The sequence below is a fragment of the Lutra lutra genome, chromosome 1 (assembly GCF_902655055.1).
Source record: "Lutra lutra chromosome 1, mLutLut1.2, whole genome shotgun sequence".
Lineage (NCBI taxonomy): Eukaryota > Metazoa > Chordata > Mammalia > Carnivora > Mustelidae > Lutra > Lutra lutra.
Window position 1 is genome coordinate 160,974,938 of NC_062278.1, and position 22,107 is coordinate 160,997,044.

A 22,107-nucleotide genomic window follows, 5' to 3' on the forward strand; every position below is an offset into this window, starting at 1 on the left:
CTCATTCCCCCAAATTTAACTATGAATAACCTATTGTTGACCAGCAGCCTTACTATAACATAAACAGTCAATTAACATGTTTTTTATGTTATATGGATTACATACTTCATTCCTAGAATAAAGAAAATGTTTTCTTTTCCTAGAGAAAAGAAAATGTTATTAAGAAAATCAAAAGAGGAAAAACATGTTTACAGCACTGTACTGTATTTATAAAAAAAACCCAAGTGTAAGTGGGCCCACCCACTTCAAGCCCGTGTTGCTTAAGTGTCAAGGGTCCATCAAATCAGAGACTGTGCTCAGAGGGGAGGATAGCTAAGCAATATCATTAAATCTCAAAGGAGAAGAGTTACCCAAAGAAAAGCCCTAAATTTAGCTATTAACTGTATATTCATCAGCACACCTAAAAAAAGTTCTCATACATTGATTTGCAGCATCTTAATAGTAAAACAAAATAAAAATCCTGAGCAGGTTATGTTGTCCAACTGGTATTGTTCAAGCTCCAGTATCTGTTATGGAGCTGCACATGATTTCTTCTCTTGCAAGCCTACCTGCATTGCCTGCTCCATTGCTTTCTTCTAGTGTCCCTTTTTCTCCTGCAAAATTTCCTTAATCATCTGGATTGTGCTAATGTGGAGGAGTTCACTTTGTTGTAATTATTATGATCCATGCTGTATACCTCAACTGAAAAGAAAATAAGTCTTACTTGAGACTCACTTTCATGAATCCTTACCACACTTGCTTGATCTTATAATCAGATCTCTATCTTTGAAGTGCTTAAATATGTTCATGCATACCTGTGTACCATTACAGAAAGTTGTTATATCCTTGTCATCTGTTTCTTTGTGTATTTTCAGTTTACTTGAGTTTATTCATTTTCTTGTGAAACCTTCATTTCTTTGCTTGCCATCTTTTTTAAAAGTTAAAGTCGATTAATTAACATAGAGCATATTATTAGTTTTGAAGGTAGAATTTTTTTTTTAAAGATTTTATTTATTTATTTGACAGAGAGAGAGATCACAAGTAGACGGAGAGGCAGGCAGAGAGAGAGAGAGAGAGGGAAGCAGGCTCCCTGCTGAGCAGAGAGCCCGATGTGGGACTCGATCCCAGGACCCTGAGATCATGACCTGAGCCGAAGGCAGCGGCTTAACCCACTGAGCCACCCAGGCGCCCTTGAAGGTAGAATTTAATGATTCATCAGTTGCATACAACATCCAGTGCTCATTTCATCACTTGCCCTCCTTAATGTATTACCCAGTTACCCCATCCCCCACTCACCTCCCCTCCAGCAACCCTCAGTTATTTCCTAGAGTTAAGAGTCTCTTACAACTTGTCTCCCTCTCTGATTTCGTCTTATTTTTTTCTCCCCTTCCTTTCCCTATGTTTATCTGTTTTGTTTCTTAAATTCCACATGAGAGAAATCATTGTGCCATCTCCTTTGTAACTTTCCTACGTTAAGGTAGAGTAGGCAATTGTGTGCTGGTTAACCAGATCTTTTTTTTAAAAAACAAACAAACAAACAAACAAACCCATATTTCAACTGCTAATTTCTGTGGTACAAATATTTCCCAATTTCAAAGTTCCAAGGTTTCATATCCAGCTCAAAAATTCCTGAATATTTAACAATTGACTCGTGAGCTGATAAGAGCTGGCTCTAATATAGGTAAGCAATAAGATTACTGCTAGTTTTACAGTGACTTAGGACAGCATTTCCACTAACTGCTCATTCACTCATACCACCACAAAATTCTTCCAGCTGCGGGCATGGACAATCAACATATTTCAATGTGGAATCAATGATGGGTAAGAATGGGTCCCTCAGTGCCTCCCTGCAGAGCTCAAGCTAAATAAGCCAATTTGCTGAATTACTTAGAACCAAGTATTTTTTTTTTCATTTTATTTTTTATAAACATATATTTTTATCCCCAGGGGTACAGGTCTGCGAATCGCCAGGTTTACACACTTCACAGCACTCACCATAGCACATACCCTCCCCAATATCCATAACCCCACCCCCCCTCTCCCAACCCCCCCTCCCCCATCAACCCTCAGTTTGTTTTGTGAGATTAAGAGTCACTTATGAACCAAGTATTTATTGTATCCCAAACAGATATTTCCCACTTGTCAGAAAATGTAATAGAGCCAAGATACCAGTTGCTGTTTGTTTTCTGCTGTGAGTGCCGACTAAATGGAATGGATATTCAATAAGCTGTATTAAACCGAAGGATGCATTTTCAAAGTGGTGAGGCAGCGAATCAAGAGGCAACGTTAATGTCAGAAGAATTATGGGTATGAACACTTTCTGTTACTGTGTAAACCTTCCCCCGCTACAAAATGTTCAGGGGCATAAATAATGACTACATAGAAGGGTTTTTGCTCTTGTAGGTTCAAACACAGAAAGGCAACTGACATTTTCAATGTCAACATTTTGGAGGATATTTTCCTGATTTCTGAGGTTACCTATTATTTCAGCATGTGCTGATAAAAGACAACCAGAAGGAAAATAAAGGTTAAAAGATCTGAAATATGGTAGGAAAAAATTTTTCCATCAGTGTTTTAAGAAGCAGAGAGAGTCAATTATCATATGGTTTCACTTATTTGTGGAGCAAAACAAATAGCATGGAGGACAAGGGGAGTTAGAGAGGAGAAGGGAGTTGAGGGAAATTGGAAGGGGAGGTGAACCATGAGAGACTATGGACTCTGAAAAACAATCTGAGGGGTCCGAAGGGGCAGGGGGTGGGAGGTTGGGGGAACCAGGTGGTGGGTATTGGAGAGGGCACGGATTGCATGGAGCGCTGGGTGTGGTGCAAAAACAATGAATAAAAAAAAAAAAAGAAATACAGATGCTGCGGCGCCTGGGTGGTTCAGTGGGTTAAGCCTCTGCCTTCGGCTCAGGTTATGATCTCAGGGTCCTGGGACTGAGGCCCGCCTCAGGCTCTGTGCTCAGCCGGGAGCCTGCTTCTCCAGCTCTCTCTCTGCCTGCCTTTCTGCCTACGTGTGATCTCTCTCTCTGTCAAATAAATAAATAAAAAAGAAAGAAACACTGATGCTACTGAAAATAAAAATCGAGGGTTCTTCTATTATAATCAAATGATATGGAAGGTAGAGGAAAAGAACACTGTTAAAATTCTCTTCCCAAATCAGCATGATTTCAAATTTCCTGGGGCAGGGGACATCACTAGAAACTGAATGGTAGCCCCTCTCCCCTCTCCTCTCTGCCCCCCACCTTCAAATGTTGATGGGAGATTTGGCCCTGTTGTACTTCTGGATATTGACCCACACATCTACCTTCCCGGTGTTGGCATCACTACGAGCCATGGTAAAAGAGGGGACAGCATCTTGCAGTTCTCACTCTATTTCACTTGTGATTTTTCTTTCTTTTTTATGCATGCCTGTGCGAATCTTACCACTCACATTTGTCCTCTCCCTACCTTCAGCTTCCATTCCTCATTTGCAATGGTGTGTGTTGAGAGTAGACTTTCTGAGGGAAGTTTTCCTGTCATGACTGGTCCTATAATCATAGTATAAAAACCACCAAGTTATAACCTTTTCACTTGTCAACACCTAAACCAAATGCCATGTTTATTAAATACAAATGAAAACAAGTATCACAGTTTGGCCTCTGCAGGAAGCAATCTCTGAGAACCTTGTGATCAACACTGACAGGAAGGAGGGTGAAGGTGAGACTGAGAAGAAGCTGAGCTGTGATAAAGGCTCATCTGAATTGTCCCATTTTGGGTGGAAATGTTTGGTCCTTTGTATCCTACCTTCAGCCATTATTAGGTGTGAGTTTTCCTCCAAAGGGCATGACGTTGGTGAGATGGATCTTTGTAGGTGAGGTGTTCCCTGAAGGGGCCAAAGGCTGTTCCATTGAAAATCTCACAGTAGTTAAGGGAATAAGCCCTTCCCTGAAGGAAGATTTGAGCACATCTTCAGGTACCCCCCTCCCAATCTCCTTACCCCATAGATATCTACCATAGTTCACACATCATACTTCCTTTGTAAGAGCACAAAAGGCTACTGAACAATGTATCAAAACTATTTGTGATTTCAACAAATGGTGCTGGAGAAATTAGATAGCCATAGGCCATAAACAAACAACACCCTGATCGAAATCTCTTACTTTATACAAACATTAACTCAAAATGAATCATGGACATAATGTAACATGAAAACCATAAAACTTTTAGAAAAGGACAAAGGAGAAAATCTTCGGGACCTCAGGTTAGGCAAAGAGTTCTTAGACAACATCAAAGCATAAGCCCATTGAAAAATCAATACATTGGATTTCATTAGATTAAAAACTTTGTTCTGCAAAAGTCCCTGTGAAGAGGATGAGAATATAAGCTGCTTATGGGAGAAAATATTTTCAGACCATAAACTGACAAAGAATTAGTATCTAGAGAACATAAAAAGTTCTTAAAACTCAGTAGTTAGAAAATGTGCAAGAGACATGAACAGACATTTCATTGAAAAGCTCACTGAAAGCATTTCATTGCCATTGCCATTTGTAAATGGCAAATAAGCATGTGAGAAGATTTCAGCATCACTAGTCATCAGGGAAATGAAAATTTCAAAATACAGTGGCTTAAAACAATCACCATTTTGTTTTCACCATCCTCTGGGTCAGGAATTTAAGCTCATCTGGACACATACTTCAATCCACATGGTGTCAGTTTGTGTCATTCATTCGGCTGCATTCAGTGGAGAGTGGGCTGGAAATCTTAGAAGTCTGGTGCTCTCCACATGGCCAGCAGAGCTTGGGATATCAGACTTTCAAGAGGAATTATAAGAATTGGTAAATACTGAAGCTATGGATCCCTTAAATTCCAGTCTTGGAAATTACAGAATCACTTCTGCCACATTTTAGTAGTCAAAACAAATCACAGCTCAGACTGAAGGGAGAGAAAACAAGCCTCCAGTTTTCAATGTGAGAAGCAGTAAAGAATTTATGACTATCTTACTGTACCATGGGGGCAATTATTCAATTATTTGAAAAACTTCTTTGTAAGAAGTTTTTACAAATTAAGTTTTTAAAAAGGTCAAGTTTTAAAAAATAAATATTGAGATGTTCAAGTTTCTTATTTTTATCTTGTCAGTTTTTGGCAAGTTATGTTCTCTAAATATCTTGCCTACTTTATCTATGTTTTCAAATTCATTGGCATAAAGCTATTTGTAATATTGCCTCATTATCATCCTAATGTTGGTAAGACCTGTGGTTACATCCTCTTTTCCAAACCCGATAGTCTTCATTCATGCTTTTTTTTTCTTGATTAGTTAGCTGGGAGCTTATCAATTGTACTAATCTCAAAGTACCAACTTTTGACTCATATTCCATGGATTTGCTTTTACTACATATCAATATGCTCTGGAGAGCTTTCCAAATTAGTGCTGTCATGGTATTTCATATTATGGGGGTACCAGAATTTATTTAATCATGGGCATTCTTACTAATTTTGTTTCTTTTCTTTCCTTCTATTAGAGTAACTGAAGGAAACATCATTTTATATATCTTTATGTGCACATGAGAAAGGACTGATTCCCAGAAATTAAGTTGCTGGGTCAGAGAGTTAATTTTACATTTTCAGACACGTAACTTCCAAATCATTTTCCAAATGGCTGTATCAATTGGCACTCCCGTGGACTGGGTAGATGTATTCCCCATCGATCCAGGTTCTTGCCAATACTTAGTATCATGAACTCTTTTCATTTATGTCATCATGGTTTGAATTTCCATTTCCTTGATCACAGGTGAGTATAAGCATATTGTGCCTATTTATGGCTTGAGAGTTTTCTCTTCCGAGGAGGATTTTTAAATTCTATTTTCTACTTTTTATTATTTAATTTTTCTTTATATATTGAAATTATTAAATCTAGGTCTGTTTCAAATTTTTGCATTGTGTTCTATTGTGTCTTTTTTCACACAGAGATTTTATATTTTGATGTGGTAGTATTACTCACTTCTTTCCTTTATGGCCTAGCATTTGAATCTTGCCAAAGGAGGCCTTTTATCTGCTTCTGAAGAGTTCAACTGATATTCATTGACTAGTCAGAGTCTTGTGTCTCTGGAGAGCAATTCTACCAGAAGTTCTAGAATCCACCCCTTAAGGGACAATACCCCTCTTTCCCCACCCTACTGTGGTAGAGCTCTTAGTTCCTAGGCCTTTACTCCAAATTTTAACATCATAACATCAGCCCCCTCATCAAGCCCCTCCTTCCATATAATCTTGAAAACAACTTGGAACCACAGAACACCAGAAGGAATGTAGAGAATCATCCAGTTTCAAATTCTCATTTTCATAGCTGAGGAGTAGATGATCGAAACCTTCTTGTCCAACATGGTAACCATTAACCACATGTGGTTTTTTATTTTTATTTTTTATTTTTTTTAAGATTTTATTTATTTATTTGACAGACAGAGATCACAACTAGGCAGAGAGGCAGGCAGAGAGAGAGAGAGAGAGAGGAGGAAGCAGGCTCCCTCCTAAGCAGAGAGCCCAATGCAGGGCTCGATCCCAGGACCCTGGGATCATGACCTGAGCCGAAGGCAGCGGCTTTAACCCACGGAGCCACCCAGGTGCCCCCACATGTGGATTTTTAAATTCAAGTCAATTAAAATAAATTAATTAAAATAAAAAATTCAGTCACACTAGACACATTTCAATGCTCTATAGCTACATATGATTCATGACTACTTTACTGAACAGTGGGATTTAGATAATTTTCATCAATGCATAAAGTTCCAGTGGTTGTGCTAGAGCTTTGTTATTTAAAAGGTGGTGTGCAGGGATGCCTGGGTGGCTCAGTCATGATCCTTGGGTCCTGGAATTGAGCCCCACATCAAGGCTCCCTGCTCTGCGGGAAGCCTGTTCTCCCTCTCCCACGCCTCCTGCTTGTGTTCCCTCTCTCACTATGTCTCTCTATCAAAAAATAAATAAAATCTTTTTTAAAAAGGGGGGGGTGGTGTGCAAGACCATAGGCGTCACTGGGAGCTGATTAGAAATAGAGAATCTCTATTAATTAATAATTAGGTCCCATACCAGACCCACAGAATTGGAATCTGCAACTTAACAATATCCCCCAAAAGTCCACATGCAGATTAGACTCTGAGAAGCCCTCATCATGTGATTTTCCCGCCCAAGGTCATACAGTTGGTGTCCGTGCCCTTCCCTTGATCCAAATATCATTTTTCCTTACTATTCCTCTTCCTCCCCCTCTCCTTCCCCTTCCTTCTCCTTCTTTTTCTTCTTCTTCTTCAAGATTTTATTTATTTATTTTAGAGATTGAGTGAGAAAGAGAGAGGTCCTGCACACAGAGTGGGCAGGCAGGGTGGGGAGAAGGGCAGAGTGAAAGGAAAAGAGAAAATTTTAGGCAAATCCCACACTGAGAATAGAGCCCAACATGGGGCTTGGTCTCATGCCTTGAGATCATGACATGAGCCAACATCAAGAGTTGGATGTTTAATCAACTGGGCCACCCAGGTGCCGCATCCCATGTCCTTATTATCTCCCTACTATACTTACTTTCTCACTTTGTTTAGTTACAGCACTTTATAACCATTTATAGGTCAGTCAGGCCATTGAAGCCCTAGAAAACCCTCCATATTTCAGCCTCATTCTGATTTGCAGACTTCTGATAAAGGCCCAGATCCCTACAATGGCATTTTCCCTAGAAAAAATCCTTCTTGGGATTAAAGCCGACCTTGGAACCAGTAGGGCACCAATCATCAGTTTGTGTGGTACACTTAGCTTTGGTGATTTAACGGCTGCATTTAGTTTTTTTGGACTCCATAGCCCGGGCCTACAGAGCAGATCATGCACTTGCCTTAAAAGTGTCACAACCTGGGGCGCCTGGGTGGCTCAGTGGGTTAAGCCGGTGCCTTCGGCTCAGGTCATGATCCCAGGTCCTGGGTTCAAGCCCCACATTGGGCTTTCTTTCTGCTCAGCGGGGAGCCTGCTTCCTCCTCTCTCTCTGCCTGCCTCTCTGCCTACTTGTGATTTCTCTCTGTCAAATAAATAAATAAAATCTTTAAAAAAAAAAAAAGTGTCACAACCTATCTGACTGGAGAATCAAAGTAAGTCCTGATGACCTTCCAACATAAGCACTCTCATTCAAGGTAACTGGATAGTAGGTCACTATTTAGAAGATTTAGTAGATTTAGAAATAGCACCAGGTTGTCCTGGAACTTTGAGAGATCTGGTCTCAGACCTTTTTAGTACATTGTTTTTCAGCTACTAAAACATAGTGGACTCATAGTAGGCACACAGTAGATAAGAATGGATGAATGATAGTGAAGGGAAGGGAAAAATTCTTCTCTACCTTCAAGGTCTTCCAACTGGACTTAAATTTCTATGAGACAGATTAACAGGAGAAAATAATTCAGTGGTTTACTACATGTACACAGAGGCCCAATAATGAAATTGAGACCTAAAGAAATGACCAAGGCAGGCAGTTTTTATGCTTTTTAGACAAAGAGACAATATGTCTGTGAAGAATTGACAGGATACAGAAAACTTAGTTTTGAAAACTTCAATTAGTAAGGAATTCTAAGCCGAATTTGGGCTGGGGTCGGAAATTAGTAAAAAGTAGATAGGGTTGTTTATAAAGCTTTCTTGGCTCTAAATTTCCCATCTCTGGTGATAAGGCTATCTCTTTATGTACATCCTGGTACACAGAGGGTACCTATCACATGGAGATTTATTTCCTGTTTTCAGGAGGGTCTGAGTGTGCTTTCTACATAGATTCTCTTAAATAACTTTTATTTAAAATAGTCAATATGCTAAAGTAGCACTTCTGGGGGTAGCCTGCCTTTGGCCCGTGTTGTAGGGAGAGGTATAATTACAAAACCAGGCAGTATCTGATGGCTAAAAGACTTGAAAACGGGTCAAGAATGTTGACATTATGTTAGTAAATCCCTCTCAAGAACTCTAAGTTAACCTAAACACTGACTTTAGATCCCTCCAATATATATACCGCGTGAGGCTAACGGCAGTTGCTGGTTCTGGCCACTATTATAACCCCAGCACATCAGTGAATATTGACTTTAGAGACTTGAGCCACCTTTTCCCCTTGGCTACCCACCTGGAGGGACCGGCTGGCGGAAGGCCAGAGTTCTCTCCACTGCTGCAGTCCCGTTCGCCAATGCAGCGTCTATCGGATGCTATCTTAGCTCCTCCAGCGAAGGTCCCAGGGTACTTCCAGAATGCCTGCCTCGTGCCCAGCACTGACAGTTAATATTAGCGTTTGATGCATTAACACGGGTATTACTGAAGCCACTTGCTACCTAACATTTCCAGGTGAATCTTACCGGTTCCAGGGTTGACAGCCCCACCCAGAACCCACACGGGATCGCGCCAGGCATTAGGGCGCACGCGCAGCTGGTGAATGTGGGTGGAGAGACCCGGGCACGCGCGCGCGCGCGGCCGCGTCGTGCAAGTGGGAGGGCGACGCATGCGCGGGCGCCGGTGGCCTTAAGGGCGGCGGAGGCTCTCACTGTCCCAGTCGGCCTGTCAGCCGGCTTGGAGGCGCGGCGCGGCGCTCGCGCGGTGACGGCGGCCATGGCGGCGGAGGAGGAGGAGGTGGACTCGGCGGACACCTGCGAGAGGTGAGTGCGGCCACGACTTCGTGGGGTTCGGGATCGCTCCTTCCACAGGGGCCCAGGTCGGGCCAGGCGGCGTAGCCGAGGACTCGTACCCCGGCCTGCCTCTCTGTCGTCCGGCCCGGCGTGAGACCGCGCTGCGCCCCGAGGACGCCCCGGCCTGGCTCTGTCCTTGCCGGGCGCCCCCAGGCGCGGAGGCGCGGAAAGGGTGTGAATCCTACCCCGCCGCGCCGCAGGACCTCCGCGCGGAGGGGCCGCCGTGATGTTGTGTAAGCGTCTACGCGGGCTCGGCTGCAAGGGTGGCCCGACCCATGCCCGGCTCGTCATCCGGGGACTCCTCGGACCCGCGTGCCCCAGGACAGCCGGCAGGCGGTGACCGGCCATTCTCACACCTGCCTCGAGCCAGGGGAAACGGCTCAGTCCATCGTGCACTTCGGAGCGCGGCTTCTGGCTGCAGGTGCGCCCTGTTCTCCATCCAGCCCGGGACGAGAACGAATGCGCCGCCTGGGCAGAACCTCCCGAGCCTGGGGGAAGGGGCGGCGCTTCCCTGGGGCTGTCGGAGTTGGAGAACCCAAAATCGTACTGGAAAGTGCAGGAGATTGGGGGGGGGGGGGGTGTCGGGGAGAGGAGAAGCGCAGCGAGAGGGAAAGAGGTTTGAGGGTGTGGGTGTATAACTTTGGGTTTCAGAAAGCGTTTAATTTATAGATACTTAGTAGAAAGAATGTTAACACTATATGGACAGCAGGTTCAGAATTAATAATCTTTCAGCGATCTTCCTTTGTTTCTAAGTGTTGTGGTGTTACCGGAGAAGTGGGTGTGTTTGCGCCTCAGAACACATGTATATGTAGAAAACTTTAATGGAATTTGGAGGGCAGATGTCCAACGTGAAACTTTTTGATACACAGACATGCTAAATTTAAATTATTCTCTTCCACCTGTAGCTAGAAACTTCGTGCCCTTGTCAGTAGACAGGTAACAATTAGTGGAAAAATTAAATTATGAATATTATTGCCATATTTCTCAAGGCTGGTCATTTCCTTTGGAAAGTAAACTTTTATATTTCTGTATATATGTTTAATATTTTGATAATTCTACTTAAGATGTCTGGAGAAACTTGCATATGAAACATAACCTAAATGATAAAGGTAATATGGAGTACTATGAAAGCAGTTGTATTTGGAAAGATAGGGGAGGGGGTGAGGTGATAGTTTCGAAATACTAGAAACTAGGTTCTTCCTTTGAAGTTTGTTTACATTATGAATGGGTCCATTGTTTTGGTTTGTTGATAAACTTCCCTGTTGAGGTTAGATGGGGAATGTCCTCATGTGGACACAAGTAGGAACCTAACTGGTAGCTTGTTCCCACCTAGTTTGTCATAACACTTTTTTATCTTTCTGAAACTGCTTTTAGGTGGACTTTTTGGTCACCATATTCTTGTGGGGCCCGGGAGTCCAGGGCATGACTGTGAAAGGAATTTGTGGATGGGGTGATGTCCCCAGGTCATTGGGGACAGACTATAAAATATCTTTAGCAGCTGAACAGCCATAGTCCCATGACAGAGGTGGGCCTCCTTGGTACTCTTGGCAATGTACTTAAGCAATATCCAGTGTGCATACTAGCGTAGTCTTCTTAACTGTACCAAGCAAGTACCTATCCTGCGAGGTGTTGCCTAAATGTGTTTATATTAAACCTAAGATCAACCCTGTGTGCACAGTATTTCTGTCCATTTTTCATTTGCAACGGCAACTGAAAGGGCTACCAGGAGCCCACTAGCGAGTGGCAGAGCTGAATTGGAGCTCCCCAGGCGTCTAGGTTTAGTTTAATATCCTCTGCCATATCACTGGTGCTTCTTGGTAGAACTGGGACTCATGAGAGATGTTTGGTTCTTGTCTCTTTTGCTTCCTCTCTTAACACTTTGTTACTTAATCCTTGCACTGATACAGAGCTTATTTTTTTTTAAATTTGGTTAATCAACTGGAACTATGCCAAGAGCCATTAAAGGTTGTGAGAAAATAGGTCTTTTATCAAGTTCTTGATCTTTAAGGCACTTCAGGTTTAGTTGGGGAATTGACATTAACAAAGGAAACAATTATAAAAAGGCGGAGGAAGGCTTTTTGGCACATATAAATCTTGTTTTTTTTCTTTGTGATTTTCTCAGTGAAGACAGGCATGCCTGGAAGCCATTTGGCTTTCAACATCTAACCATTTTCGTTGCAAGATAGTTGAGAAAGCAAAATGTGACAAGAGTAGGGAAGACTTCTGTGAATTGCTGCAAGGTTGTCCCAAAGAATGATTAAGTTGAATGATCTGTTGAGTTTAGAGGAAGGCTGTGACAGAATTGCTCAGCTGCAGAGCAGACAGTAAAATAGGTGGTTTGCAGTGGTGTGTTGGCGTTGGCTTGTACTGGCAACCATTGCTAAACTTTCAAGAATTTTGCCAACTTTTGGCAGCTTGAAATCAGCCATGGTGGTAGTATTTGATATAAATACTCATTTATATTGATATCATAAAATGCTACAAGTAAAGGATTTTTTTTTCTCCCCTTCTCCTCCAGTGGGTTTACCAGCCACCTACTGGATTTACATTAGAATTTGACTATAGTCTTTTGCCTTGGAGATAAGATAGTGGATTTTGCCATTTTTAAAAGACCGATAAGATCAGTGACTCCTCTCTGTTGCCATTTCTCCTTCCCAAATCCTTGCTACCCGACTTCTTAAGAATCACTGCAGTTCTCAATGGTACATTCTAGCGGACTTTTTTTTTCCTGGGTACTTATCTTCCTTGGGTCTTTCTCAGTATTTGACACTGTAAAGTTAGCTTCTCCTTATTGAAATTCTTACCAGACATTATAACTCTTAAGACATTTTGCTTTATCCCTTAGCCTCAGATCAATAGTCACTTTTATTAGGTTCTCTTTTTTTTTCCATTCTTTAAATGTCACAATTCTCCAAGATTCTACTTCTTCTTTCATCTGTGTTTTCATATTTTGTCTTGTTTACTTTTACCCTTTGAAGCATCTTTTCTGTGGAGAGAACTAAAATCTTATTCTCATGATGGAGCCCTTTTCAGAAATCTGGTGATGTTTCTAATTGTGTGCCAGATGTTTGCACTTTATTCCTCAAATGTAAAACGTGCAGATTTGTATGTCATTTTCACCTTTCTTCCCCTGAACTAAACAATACAAAGAGTCCAGTTTTTGCCCTTGACTTACCTATTTTCATTAGGGTGCTTATATTCTTCTGGTCATCTGGGTTCAGAACTTTGGCCTGATTTTTCACTGCCCACCTCCATCTTCATGGCCCTGAATACCAAATCTACCAAGTCCAGTAGATTCTAAGTACATCAGCTTTCCATTTCCAGTGTCTCCTGGAAATCACCTCGTTCTGACCCTACATATTCCCTTTTCTGGTTTATAACAGGCTTTATTTATTTATTTATTTTTCAAGATTTTATTTATCTGACAGAGAGTACGCTAGAGCACAAGTAGGGGGAGCTGGAGCCAGAGAAGCAGGTTCCCCACTGAGCAGGGAGCCCAGTGTGGGGCTCCATCCCAGGACCCTGAGATTATGACCTGAGCCAAATGTAAATGCTTAATCAACTGAGCCAGCCAGGTACCCCTATAGCAGACTTTGATAACCCATTTAAAATAACATAAATAACATAGGAACCCAAAGTTCCTATGCTTTCAGCATAGCTTATTTCATCAGTTACTTTTCTCTCCCCAAGAGGCACAGTCTTGTTTGTAGCAGCTACACACAGTGGCTTTATTACAGGTGCTCAGCCTGACTTAAAGCCCTTTGTAGGCAGCTTGGCTCTTATCTGCCTTCGGAGCCTTATTTCCTCCCTGTGCCCTGGGCTCTAGCCAGTCTTTCATTGTTTCCCAAACAGGTTCTTTGCTCATCCTATTTCCCTTGTCTTGATTCACATGGTTTTCTTTGACCCAAAACAGATTGTGATCTCCCTTCTCTGAAGGCCTATAGTATTTTCCTAAGCTTTCTTTATGGCACTTATACCATGTTTTGTAGTGTAGTTATTTGTTTTGTCAGCTCATTGGGGTCAAAGCTTTTGTCTTACTCAAATGTCTGGTAAAGCCTGAATGGGTTTCATAAATAGTAAACTTCAATAAATGTTTATTGAATTAAACAGTTCAATATTGTAAATTTATGCTGACACAAACATTAAGATAAAATACCTAGTTATTATATATTTTGCAGCTTTATAACCTGATATTTTTCACCCTAAGATATTCAAAGAACATCGAAAGATGTTCTTTGATACACTCAATAAGAATTCGAAGTTTGAATGTGATGAGGACAACTAAGATCATAAGCTTAAGTTATATCGGGAGGTTAGGAATATGCTTCTACTTCTTGACCTTGGGTGAAACAACTCCTACTTCTTTATTTTGCCTGTTCTTCAAAATGCCAGTCACAGACCCAGCAAATGGAGATTTCAGGCCTGTGAGGAAGAACTTAAACAAATGTAAAGTCCCAGGATGGTCCACTTAATAAAAACAACACTGGATAATACATTTGAGAATTACAGATGACTCTGAATGGAGTCCTTAAGGATTTGACTTATTTGTAATAGCCATTCAGAAATATTATATTGTTAGGTTTTTAGTCTAACCTCTTTGTTCTGTAATTCCTCATTCCTGATTGTGAATCATAAAGAATTATGTAGAAAGATGATTTTATTAAAAGTTATTATTCAGTTTGAGACTTGGGATTTTTAGTTTTTATCTAGTAGATAAATTTATTTTAGAAGTAACATGAAATGCCACTTGGATTTGTTAAGCAGTGTAAATCTAAAAGTACACCTGTAGTTTTCTTTTAAGTGTGTTTGGTGCTGTGTCTGACTCCAGGATGGTTTGTTTACTGTATGAGAGAAGGTAGGAAACAACTGGGGAGCAAATATCACCAGCACATAACTGTGTCTAAAATACTGATTCTCCAACTCTGGGTCTTTCATAGTTACAGGTTATAGGGGGTAAATAGTTAAAGAATGTGAATAATGTGTTATAGTATATTAGAGGGCTTGATTGACCTAATGGTTAGTGATAATTCAAATCATGTGAGCTATTGTTTATTTGAAATGAAAGAGCATGATAGGATTTTCCATTACCCAGGAAAGGCCCTTTTTTGCAAAAGTGTTATAATGTCTTATTTGAAAGTTGTTAATCATTCATTGGTTGAGGAATTATTTCAGAAGAATATGTATATTCATACCTCTTTTCAATTTGGATATTTACAAAAGAAACAAAACCTCATAGTTTCTCTAAATGAGAGAGACTACTGTACTTAGAGTAGGATAGAGAGCAGTAATAAACAACTTTTCTCTCTTGATAGTAGCAGTATAGAGATGGAGGCCATTTTAAAAAAAAATTGTAATATAATGAAATCCTCTTCACTTATAACCTAATTAGAAATGTTATTTAAGTGGCCAACAGTGTGTGGAAATTGGCCAGACTTTTGTATATTTTCTTCAGAAATCTTTGAAACCTGTTTCACAATATTTATAGATTGTGCAATTCAGGTTTGGTAATACTATAGATAGTCAGCTATGTCTAAGAGAACAAAACAGGGATTATAAGGAAACGTAAATGTTGATGGCAGTAGGGTATAAGTACAATGCTATTTTATTTATTTATTATTTTAAAGACTTTACTTATTTATTTTACAGAGAGAGAGAAGGGGAACACAACAATTAGGGGGAGTGTGAGAGGGAGAAGCAGGCTTCCTGTTGAGCAGGGATCCCAATATGGGGCTGGATCTCAGGACTCTGGGATCATGACTTGAGCCGAAGGCAGATGCTTAAGGACTGAGCCCCCCAGGCACCTGAGTACAATGTTATTTAAAAAAAAAAAAAAAAAAAAAAAAGATTAGGTGAGGTCTCCTGGGTGGCTCAGGTCATGATCCTGGGGTCATGGGATCAAGACCCGTGTTGGATTCCTTGTTCAGAGGGCTGCCTGCCGCTCCCCCTGCTTGTTCTCTCTCTCTATGATAAATAAATAAAATCCTTTAAAAAAAAAAAAAAAGATTAGGTAGAAAGTTAAGAGAAAAAATTCAGTGTTTTATCGCTCGAACTCAGGATGTTTAAAATCAGATTCTTAAGTTAATAAATTCTGTTAATGTTAAGCACATCTTTTTTGTCTTTCCTTAGAATGCCACCTCTAGTGTAGTCTTTCAAGATTTTTTTTTTCTTTTAACTTGGAAGTCTGCTCACTAAAAAGATTCTTTCTCTATATTTATTACAGAGTTATAAAGCAAGATTCCTTGTACTTTATTATTATTACTTTTTTAATAGATGCTTTAGGGCTTAGATCCTCAGCCTTGCTGAGAGTTAAGTGCTCAGCTGATGTGGCTGCGTAGAAAACCTTTTGGTGCACTTTTTGATAGGTCTTCCTGTTGTTTTAAATAGATGTAGTCCCTATGGTGAATGGCTTTTTCTTTATTATTGCCATTGACATTTGGGTTGCTTCCCAAGTTAGGGCCTCAGTAGTGGATGATGGTGTTTATTGATTATCTGTTTAAATAAAACAGGGAAATTGAGTTTTGCTTTTCTGTTTATGTTCCAAAGCTGTGAGGAGGAAGCCCTGTATCTTATTTACTGTTTTGTTTCCTTGTTTACTGTTTTATAGCTGGGCCACATTAATTTAATTTTTACTTTAGATTTTGTGACCTTGCCAGATATCCAGCCATTCTTCTAAGCTTCAGTCTTGGGTTCTTAGTTTCAGTCTTCCGCACACTAAGCCTAGAACAACACCGGAGGACATAGGAGCTTTTGTGGAAGAGGCAGAGAGTCTCTTTGAAGACGAGTTTAATTTACGTGGAATACAGGAGATGAGGCTGAGTGGGTGTTTTGGAGGGTTGAAGCAATAGATGTTGCAAGCTCAACTGTGGGAATTTGAGAACAAAGGGTAATCAAGTGAAGAACAAAAAAGATAGACCACAGCTTTTCTTTCACTGTTTAAAAATGTTTCCTTGAGCCAGTTATGTGTGTGGGACTCAATTAGATAGAGTATCTCTAAGAAAGAAGTAGAAGACAGTTTCTCTAAAACATTTTATCTGGTTTAGGCAAAGGTGATTAGACAGAAATATTATCAAGGCTTAGGAGAAGAGAGGAATCTCTACAATTCCATTGAGTGAAAATAAAATATTTTACTATGCTTTGTTTATGGATTTTTTCAGTTTAAATATACTTCAGAAAAACTCCACTTAAAAACAATTATCTGCTTTGATGAAAAAGTTGCTGAGAAAACCTGAAGAGGGTTAGTGGCTCTTATGGTTGTAGAGCCCTGATTTTTAGTGTAATGCACTAGACTTGCAAACATAAAAACATTATTTTGCATTTTCTCTTTTTGCTAAGCCTATCGCTAGGAGGCAAAAATGAGTGGACAAGACATCCTATCCTTTGAAAATTGGTTTTGTGAGGAGGGTAGGCATAATTCCTATTGCAGGCTGTTATATAACATTTTAAACTTGAGGCCCTGTACTTAGTAGGTATTCAGAGAATGTAAATTTTTTTAAAGACTGAAATGAAGATTGCATTTGTGCCTTCTTTGCCCCAACCTGATGGCAGTTGGAGCAATAGTAGACTATAGTTCATTTGACTTTTTGTTTTGTTTTGGTTTTTTTTGGGGGTACTGACCTCTGATTCTCTCTGGCAAAGAACTGTGCTATGATTTGAGGGCTATTTAAGAAAACTGATGAGATTGAGTTGTAAGTAACTTCCTCTTGGTACTAGCTCATATTTTTGTGGCCTAACATAGACTTTGATGACCATTCCTGGTCAATGACAAAACAGCTTCAGCTTAATAATGTTTACTTTTTAAATTTTAAGCTCCAAAAATCATGAGATTCTTTTAACTGCTTGTTAACAGTGTTTTTTTTTTAAACAATTGATAATTGTTGAAGGATTGAAAAACTCATTGCTAAAACCTTGAATTGTTTTTCCTTGATAAGTTACAGCTTTATATATTTACAAATAGACTAATAATAATGTTTCTAATAATAATGTTTCTATTATGTTTTTACCTTGATAATAAGTTTTATGAAACATTTGTGGGGGATGCCTGGGGTCGTATCCTCTGATCTTGTTAATGTAGAAGGTTTGAAACTAACACAGAGAACATTTGGAATGGAGCCTGGTTATAATGCAGGCTATTATGTATCTTTTTTTTCCATGCAGGCCTAAAGAATGTGACTTTGTCCTGTGACTTTATCCTGTAGGTCATGATAGCACCTCACATATTTTTTTTTTTAAGATTTTTTTTTTTTTTAATTTGACAGAGATCACAGGTAGGCAGTGAGGCAGGCAGAGAGAGAGAGAGAGGAGGAAGCGGGCTCCCCGCTGAGCAGAGAGCCCGATGTGGGGCTCGATCCCAGGACCCTGGGATCATGACCTGAGCTGAAGGCAGAGGCTTTAACCCACTGAGCCACCCAAGCGCCCCACACCTCACATATTTTAAGGAAGGTAGTCACCTGAGAAAAAAGGTCTTTGATGTCACTTGGAATTAGATTTAAATCTCTACTTGTATCATTTCCTTACTACCTTGATACTCTTGGATCTGGTGCTTAACATTCCTAAACCTTTTCAGATCTACAAAATCTGAGTGACTTGGATTGAGAATATATCCTGTATTGTGATTGACTTAATCATTCTGCAAAACACTTATCAAGCAGCTGTTCTACCTAATGCCCAGAGAAATTCTATAAGCAGGCAAATGTAGGATGAGCCTACAAAGCTTAGAAAAAGCTGGTTGTTAGAGCCACCCATCCAAACTTAGCACAGTTCTCTACTCACACCTATTCTTATTCATGTATTTTTTATGGTTATTAGTGGTACCTGACTCAGAAACCTAGGAATCCTCTATTACACATTTTTTCTATTCAACCAGTTATCAAATCCAACCTGTTTTACTTATTTCTTTTAGCATAAAATTGTATTATGATTAAATGCTTAAATCTTAAGTGTTCATTTGGTGAATTGTATAATCCAATCACCTGTTAAGATAAAGAATGTCACTATCATCCCAGAAGATTCTCTTAATACTCAAGTGATCCACTTGTAATTCATTGTAGCCAGTACATTTCAGATGGAGCAAAAACTTCATTTATAACATCAGTGTATAATAATATGCATTGGTGAACACAGAGTTCTTACCGTTAAGGATCATACAGTTGAGTAAGGATATTGGTGAGTAAATAAGAATGTTGTAATACAACTTGAAAAGGAAGAGAATAGATCTTGAGAATTGGGTGATATCCTGCTATCCTGATCTAATCCAGTTTGGGTATATCGGGAAGGGGGAATGAAATCTAATCTGAGGTTGGTGAGAGGTATAATGGATCATGAAGAGAAGGGGAGATGCATATTCCAAGGATATTCAGCACCAGGAAGTGAGAGAATAGGGAATATTGTATGGCTAGAAAACAGACAAAAATGATACTTCGAGTGTCAAGTAAAAGGTTGGAATAGGGCTGTTTCCTATTGAAGGTCAGCTAGAAGTAGCCTTACCTTTGAGGTAAGGAGTCATGCAAAATGACAATTCTTTGTCAATTTCTATTTCTGATGTACTTTTTTTTTATTTTAAAGATTTTATTTATTTGACAGATCACAAGTAGGCAGAGGTTGGGGAAGGGGATGCAGGCTCCCTGCCCAGCAGGGAGCCTGATGCCAGGTCTCGATCCCGGGACCCTGAGATCATGACCTTAGCCAAAGGCAGAAGCTTAACCCACTGAGCCACCCAGGTGCCCCTCTATTTCTGAAGTACTTCTGAACCTTAGTTAAAGCTCTTATTTTAGGTATTACTAATTAATGCCACATAATTTTAGTGAATTGTTTTGTTGTCATCAGTATAATGTCAACTACCATTTGTTGGATGTTTAAATATTTTATCTTGGAACACACTTCATGCTTCATATTTGTGGTAGTCATCCCCAAAGATAATAGTCTCCAAAGCTGAGTCCATTTTCTAGTCCTCAGAACCTGTGTTTGTTTTTTGGGTTTTTTTTTTTTTAAGATTTTATCTATTTATTTGACAGAGAGAGACCTAGCAAGAGAGGAAACATAAGCAAAGGGGGTGGGAGAGGGAGAAGCAGCCTCCTTGCCTAGCAGGGATCCTGGCACGGGGCTTGATCCAGGACCCTGAGATCATGACCCAACCTGAAGGCTCAACCAACTGAGCCACCCAGGTGCCCAGAGTGTTACTTTACATGGCAGAGATTTTGCAAACTTCCAATTTAACCAATTGAGTTCGAAACTGAGATGGGGGCACCTGGATGGCTCAGTTGGTTAAGCAACTGCCTTCAGCTCAGGTCATGATCCTGGAGTCCTGGGATCAAGCCCCACATTGTGGGGGGAGGGGGTGGTCCCTGCTCAGCAGGGAGTCTGCTTCTCCCTCTGACCTCTTCCCTCTCATGTTCTCTCTCTCTCAAATAACTAAAATCTAAAAAAATAAGAAACTGTGAGATGATCCTGGGTTATCTGGGTGGGCCGTAAATGCAAGCACTAGTGATTCTATAAGTGAGAGGCAGAGGGAGATTGCAAACAGGCAGGAGAGGAGAAGCCACACAGAGGACAATGTGGTAATGGACACAGATAACTGGAGTGACCCTGCCACCGATAAAGAATACCAGCAGTCACCAGAACCAATAAAAGGGCGAGGAATAGATTTTCCCCGGAGCCTCTGTTGGGAGTGTGGCCCTGAATAAATTTCTGTTGTTTTAAGCTCCCAAGTTTGCGGTAATTTTTAGAACAGCCATTGGAAACAATGTGTTTGTTATCTCAGAACATACATTATGCATTTCCTTATGTGCATGTGCTCCTGCCCTTTCCTTCACTGGGGATGGCTGAACTGCCACTCTACCTGTTGAAATAATCCCATTCATTTTTTGTAGATCTAGCTCAAAAGCAACTCCCTGATGCTCTCAAGAAGAACTAATCACTCTTACCTCTGTTTGATAACTGATGTTCCAAATGACAGTAGGTGCCCAATAAATACTTGTGGAATGAATTAATTCCATCATGTAATTATAGTTGCTGGATCACCTGTTTCCTCCATTAGATCCTGCCCCCTTTCATATAACATTGTATAAGTTGAAGGCATACAACCATGTTGGTTTGATACATTTATATATACCCTTTATATGCTGCAGTATGGTTATGATTTAGCTAACACCTCTATCACATCATGTAATTACCATTTCTTTTTTGTGGTGAGAACATTTAAGATCTAGTCTCTTAGTTTTGAAGTATACAGTGTTATTGACCATAATCATTATGCTGTGCTCTAGATCTCCAGAACTTACTCCTTGTCTAGTTGTAAGTTTGTATCTTTTAGCCTGATTTATTTTTAAATATTCCTTGGCCTTATTTTCTTGTCTCCATCCCTGTTGCCAAAGCCTTGGTTCAAGGCCATACCTCACATCTGAAACCTATAGTAGTTTGTCTTTCTTCCTACTCTGATTCATTTTCTCTTTCATCAGAAAGCTTTCACTTTAAATACTCTTGGTCAGGTGCTAACGCCCTTGCAGTCAGATGAGTGCTGGAGCTCCACATTAACCCAGATTGTTAGGATAAGCCTGTAGTCTGCTGCCACCAGGCCAGGAGTTATATGCTTATCCTCTCCTTGGCTGGCTATGAGCAAAGCCCGTCTGTTCCAGCATCCCGTTCCCATACCTTTCCTTGCCTCAAGCTTGATTCCTTGTTCTCTTTTTTTTTTTTTTTTTTAAGATTTTATTTATTTGACAGAGAGAGAGAGAGAGAGAGATCACAAGTAGGCAGAGAGGCAGGCAGAGAGAGAGAGGGGAGGAAGCAGGCTCCCTGCTGAGCAGAGAGCCCGATGTGGGGCTCAATCCCAGGACCTGGGATCATGATCCGAGCCGAAGGCAGAGGCCTTAACCCACTGAGCCACCCAGGCGCCCCCCTTGTTCTCTTTTTTAAACTATCTTCTGCCAAAGGCCTTGGTCATTCTTTTCATCTACTATTTGTTGGATCCCAGAGATGTTCACTAACAGTTAACCCAGTCACTCTAGACAAGTTATACATGGCCAAACTTCTGCATTTGTATTAGGGGTGCATTCCCACTCTGAACCATAAACTTTGAAGCTTTAAAAAAAAAAAAAAAAAAAACCCAAACCAATTTCCTTTTTAATAAAATTTTCTCTTCTCTCAACCTTAAGATTTTATACCTGCTTGTGAGCCTACCATTTAAGTGAACCCACTCATGGTCTTTACCTTTTCTGCATTTCCACCCTGGTAAGAGGCTTTCTTACAGTGGGTTGGGGTGAATGCCTTTTTTTGTCTTTTCTTGTTTTGCCTATTTTTTATTTCTGCTTGATTACTTGAAGTCTGATTATCCATAAATATGGATTTTGATATCTACTTGTAGGTTCACAGGCTGAAGTTGAATGTCTGTTCCCCAGTACTTTACCACAATAACTTTGTATGTATTAGGTGGATTCTGCCAGATGTAGATAGCTTCACCATCACATAGACAGTAAATTTCC

The 22,107-nt window shown here is 40.3% G+C and overlaps 1 protein-coding gene and 2 long non-coding RNA genes across 3 annotated transcripts in view; 1 reads left to right on the forward strand and 2 right to left on the reverse strand.

Annotated features, from left to right (window-relative positions):
* LOC125107296 (uncharacterized) overlaps nucleotides 1–9,402 on the reverse strand; it is a 45,228-nt gene extending 35,826 nt beyond the window's left edge. The window contains exons 1-2 of the long non-coding RNA XR_007129505.1: nucleotides 9,079–9,402; nucleotides 3,429–3,508 (exon numbers count right to left, since the gene is read on the reverse strand). This is a non-coding gene — a long non-coding RNA (uncharacterized LOC125107296). The remainder of the gene's footprint in view (nucleotides 1–3,428; nucleotides 3,509–9,078) is intronic.
* The window catches only part of ABHD5 (abhydrolase domain containing 5, lysophosphatidic acid acyltransferase), a 35,097-nt gene continuing 19,286 nt past the window's right edge, over nucleotides 6,297–22,107 (forward strand). Inside the window, exons 1-2 of the mRNA XM_047742226.1 lie at nucleotides 6,297–6,338; nucleotides 9,294–9,601. Of these exons, the coding sequence (XP_047598182.1) occupies nucleotides 6,312–6,338; nucleotides 9,294–9,601 (335 nt within the window). The 5' untranslated portion in view covers nucleotides 6,297–6,311. The remainder of the gene's footprint in view (nucleotides 6,339–9,293; nucleotides 9,602–22,107) is intronic.
* Nucleotides 17,237–18,525, reverse strand: LOC125107300 (uncharacterized). The gene is made up of 2 exons (XR_007129506.1): nucleotides 18,052–18,525; nucleotides 17,237–17,839 (listed from the first exon to the last, which is right to left on the reverse strand). It is a non-coding gene; the product is annotated as an uncharacterized LOC125107300 (long non-coding RNA).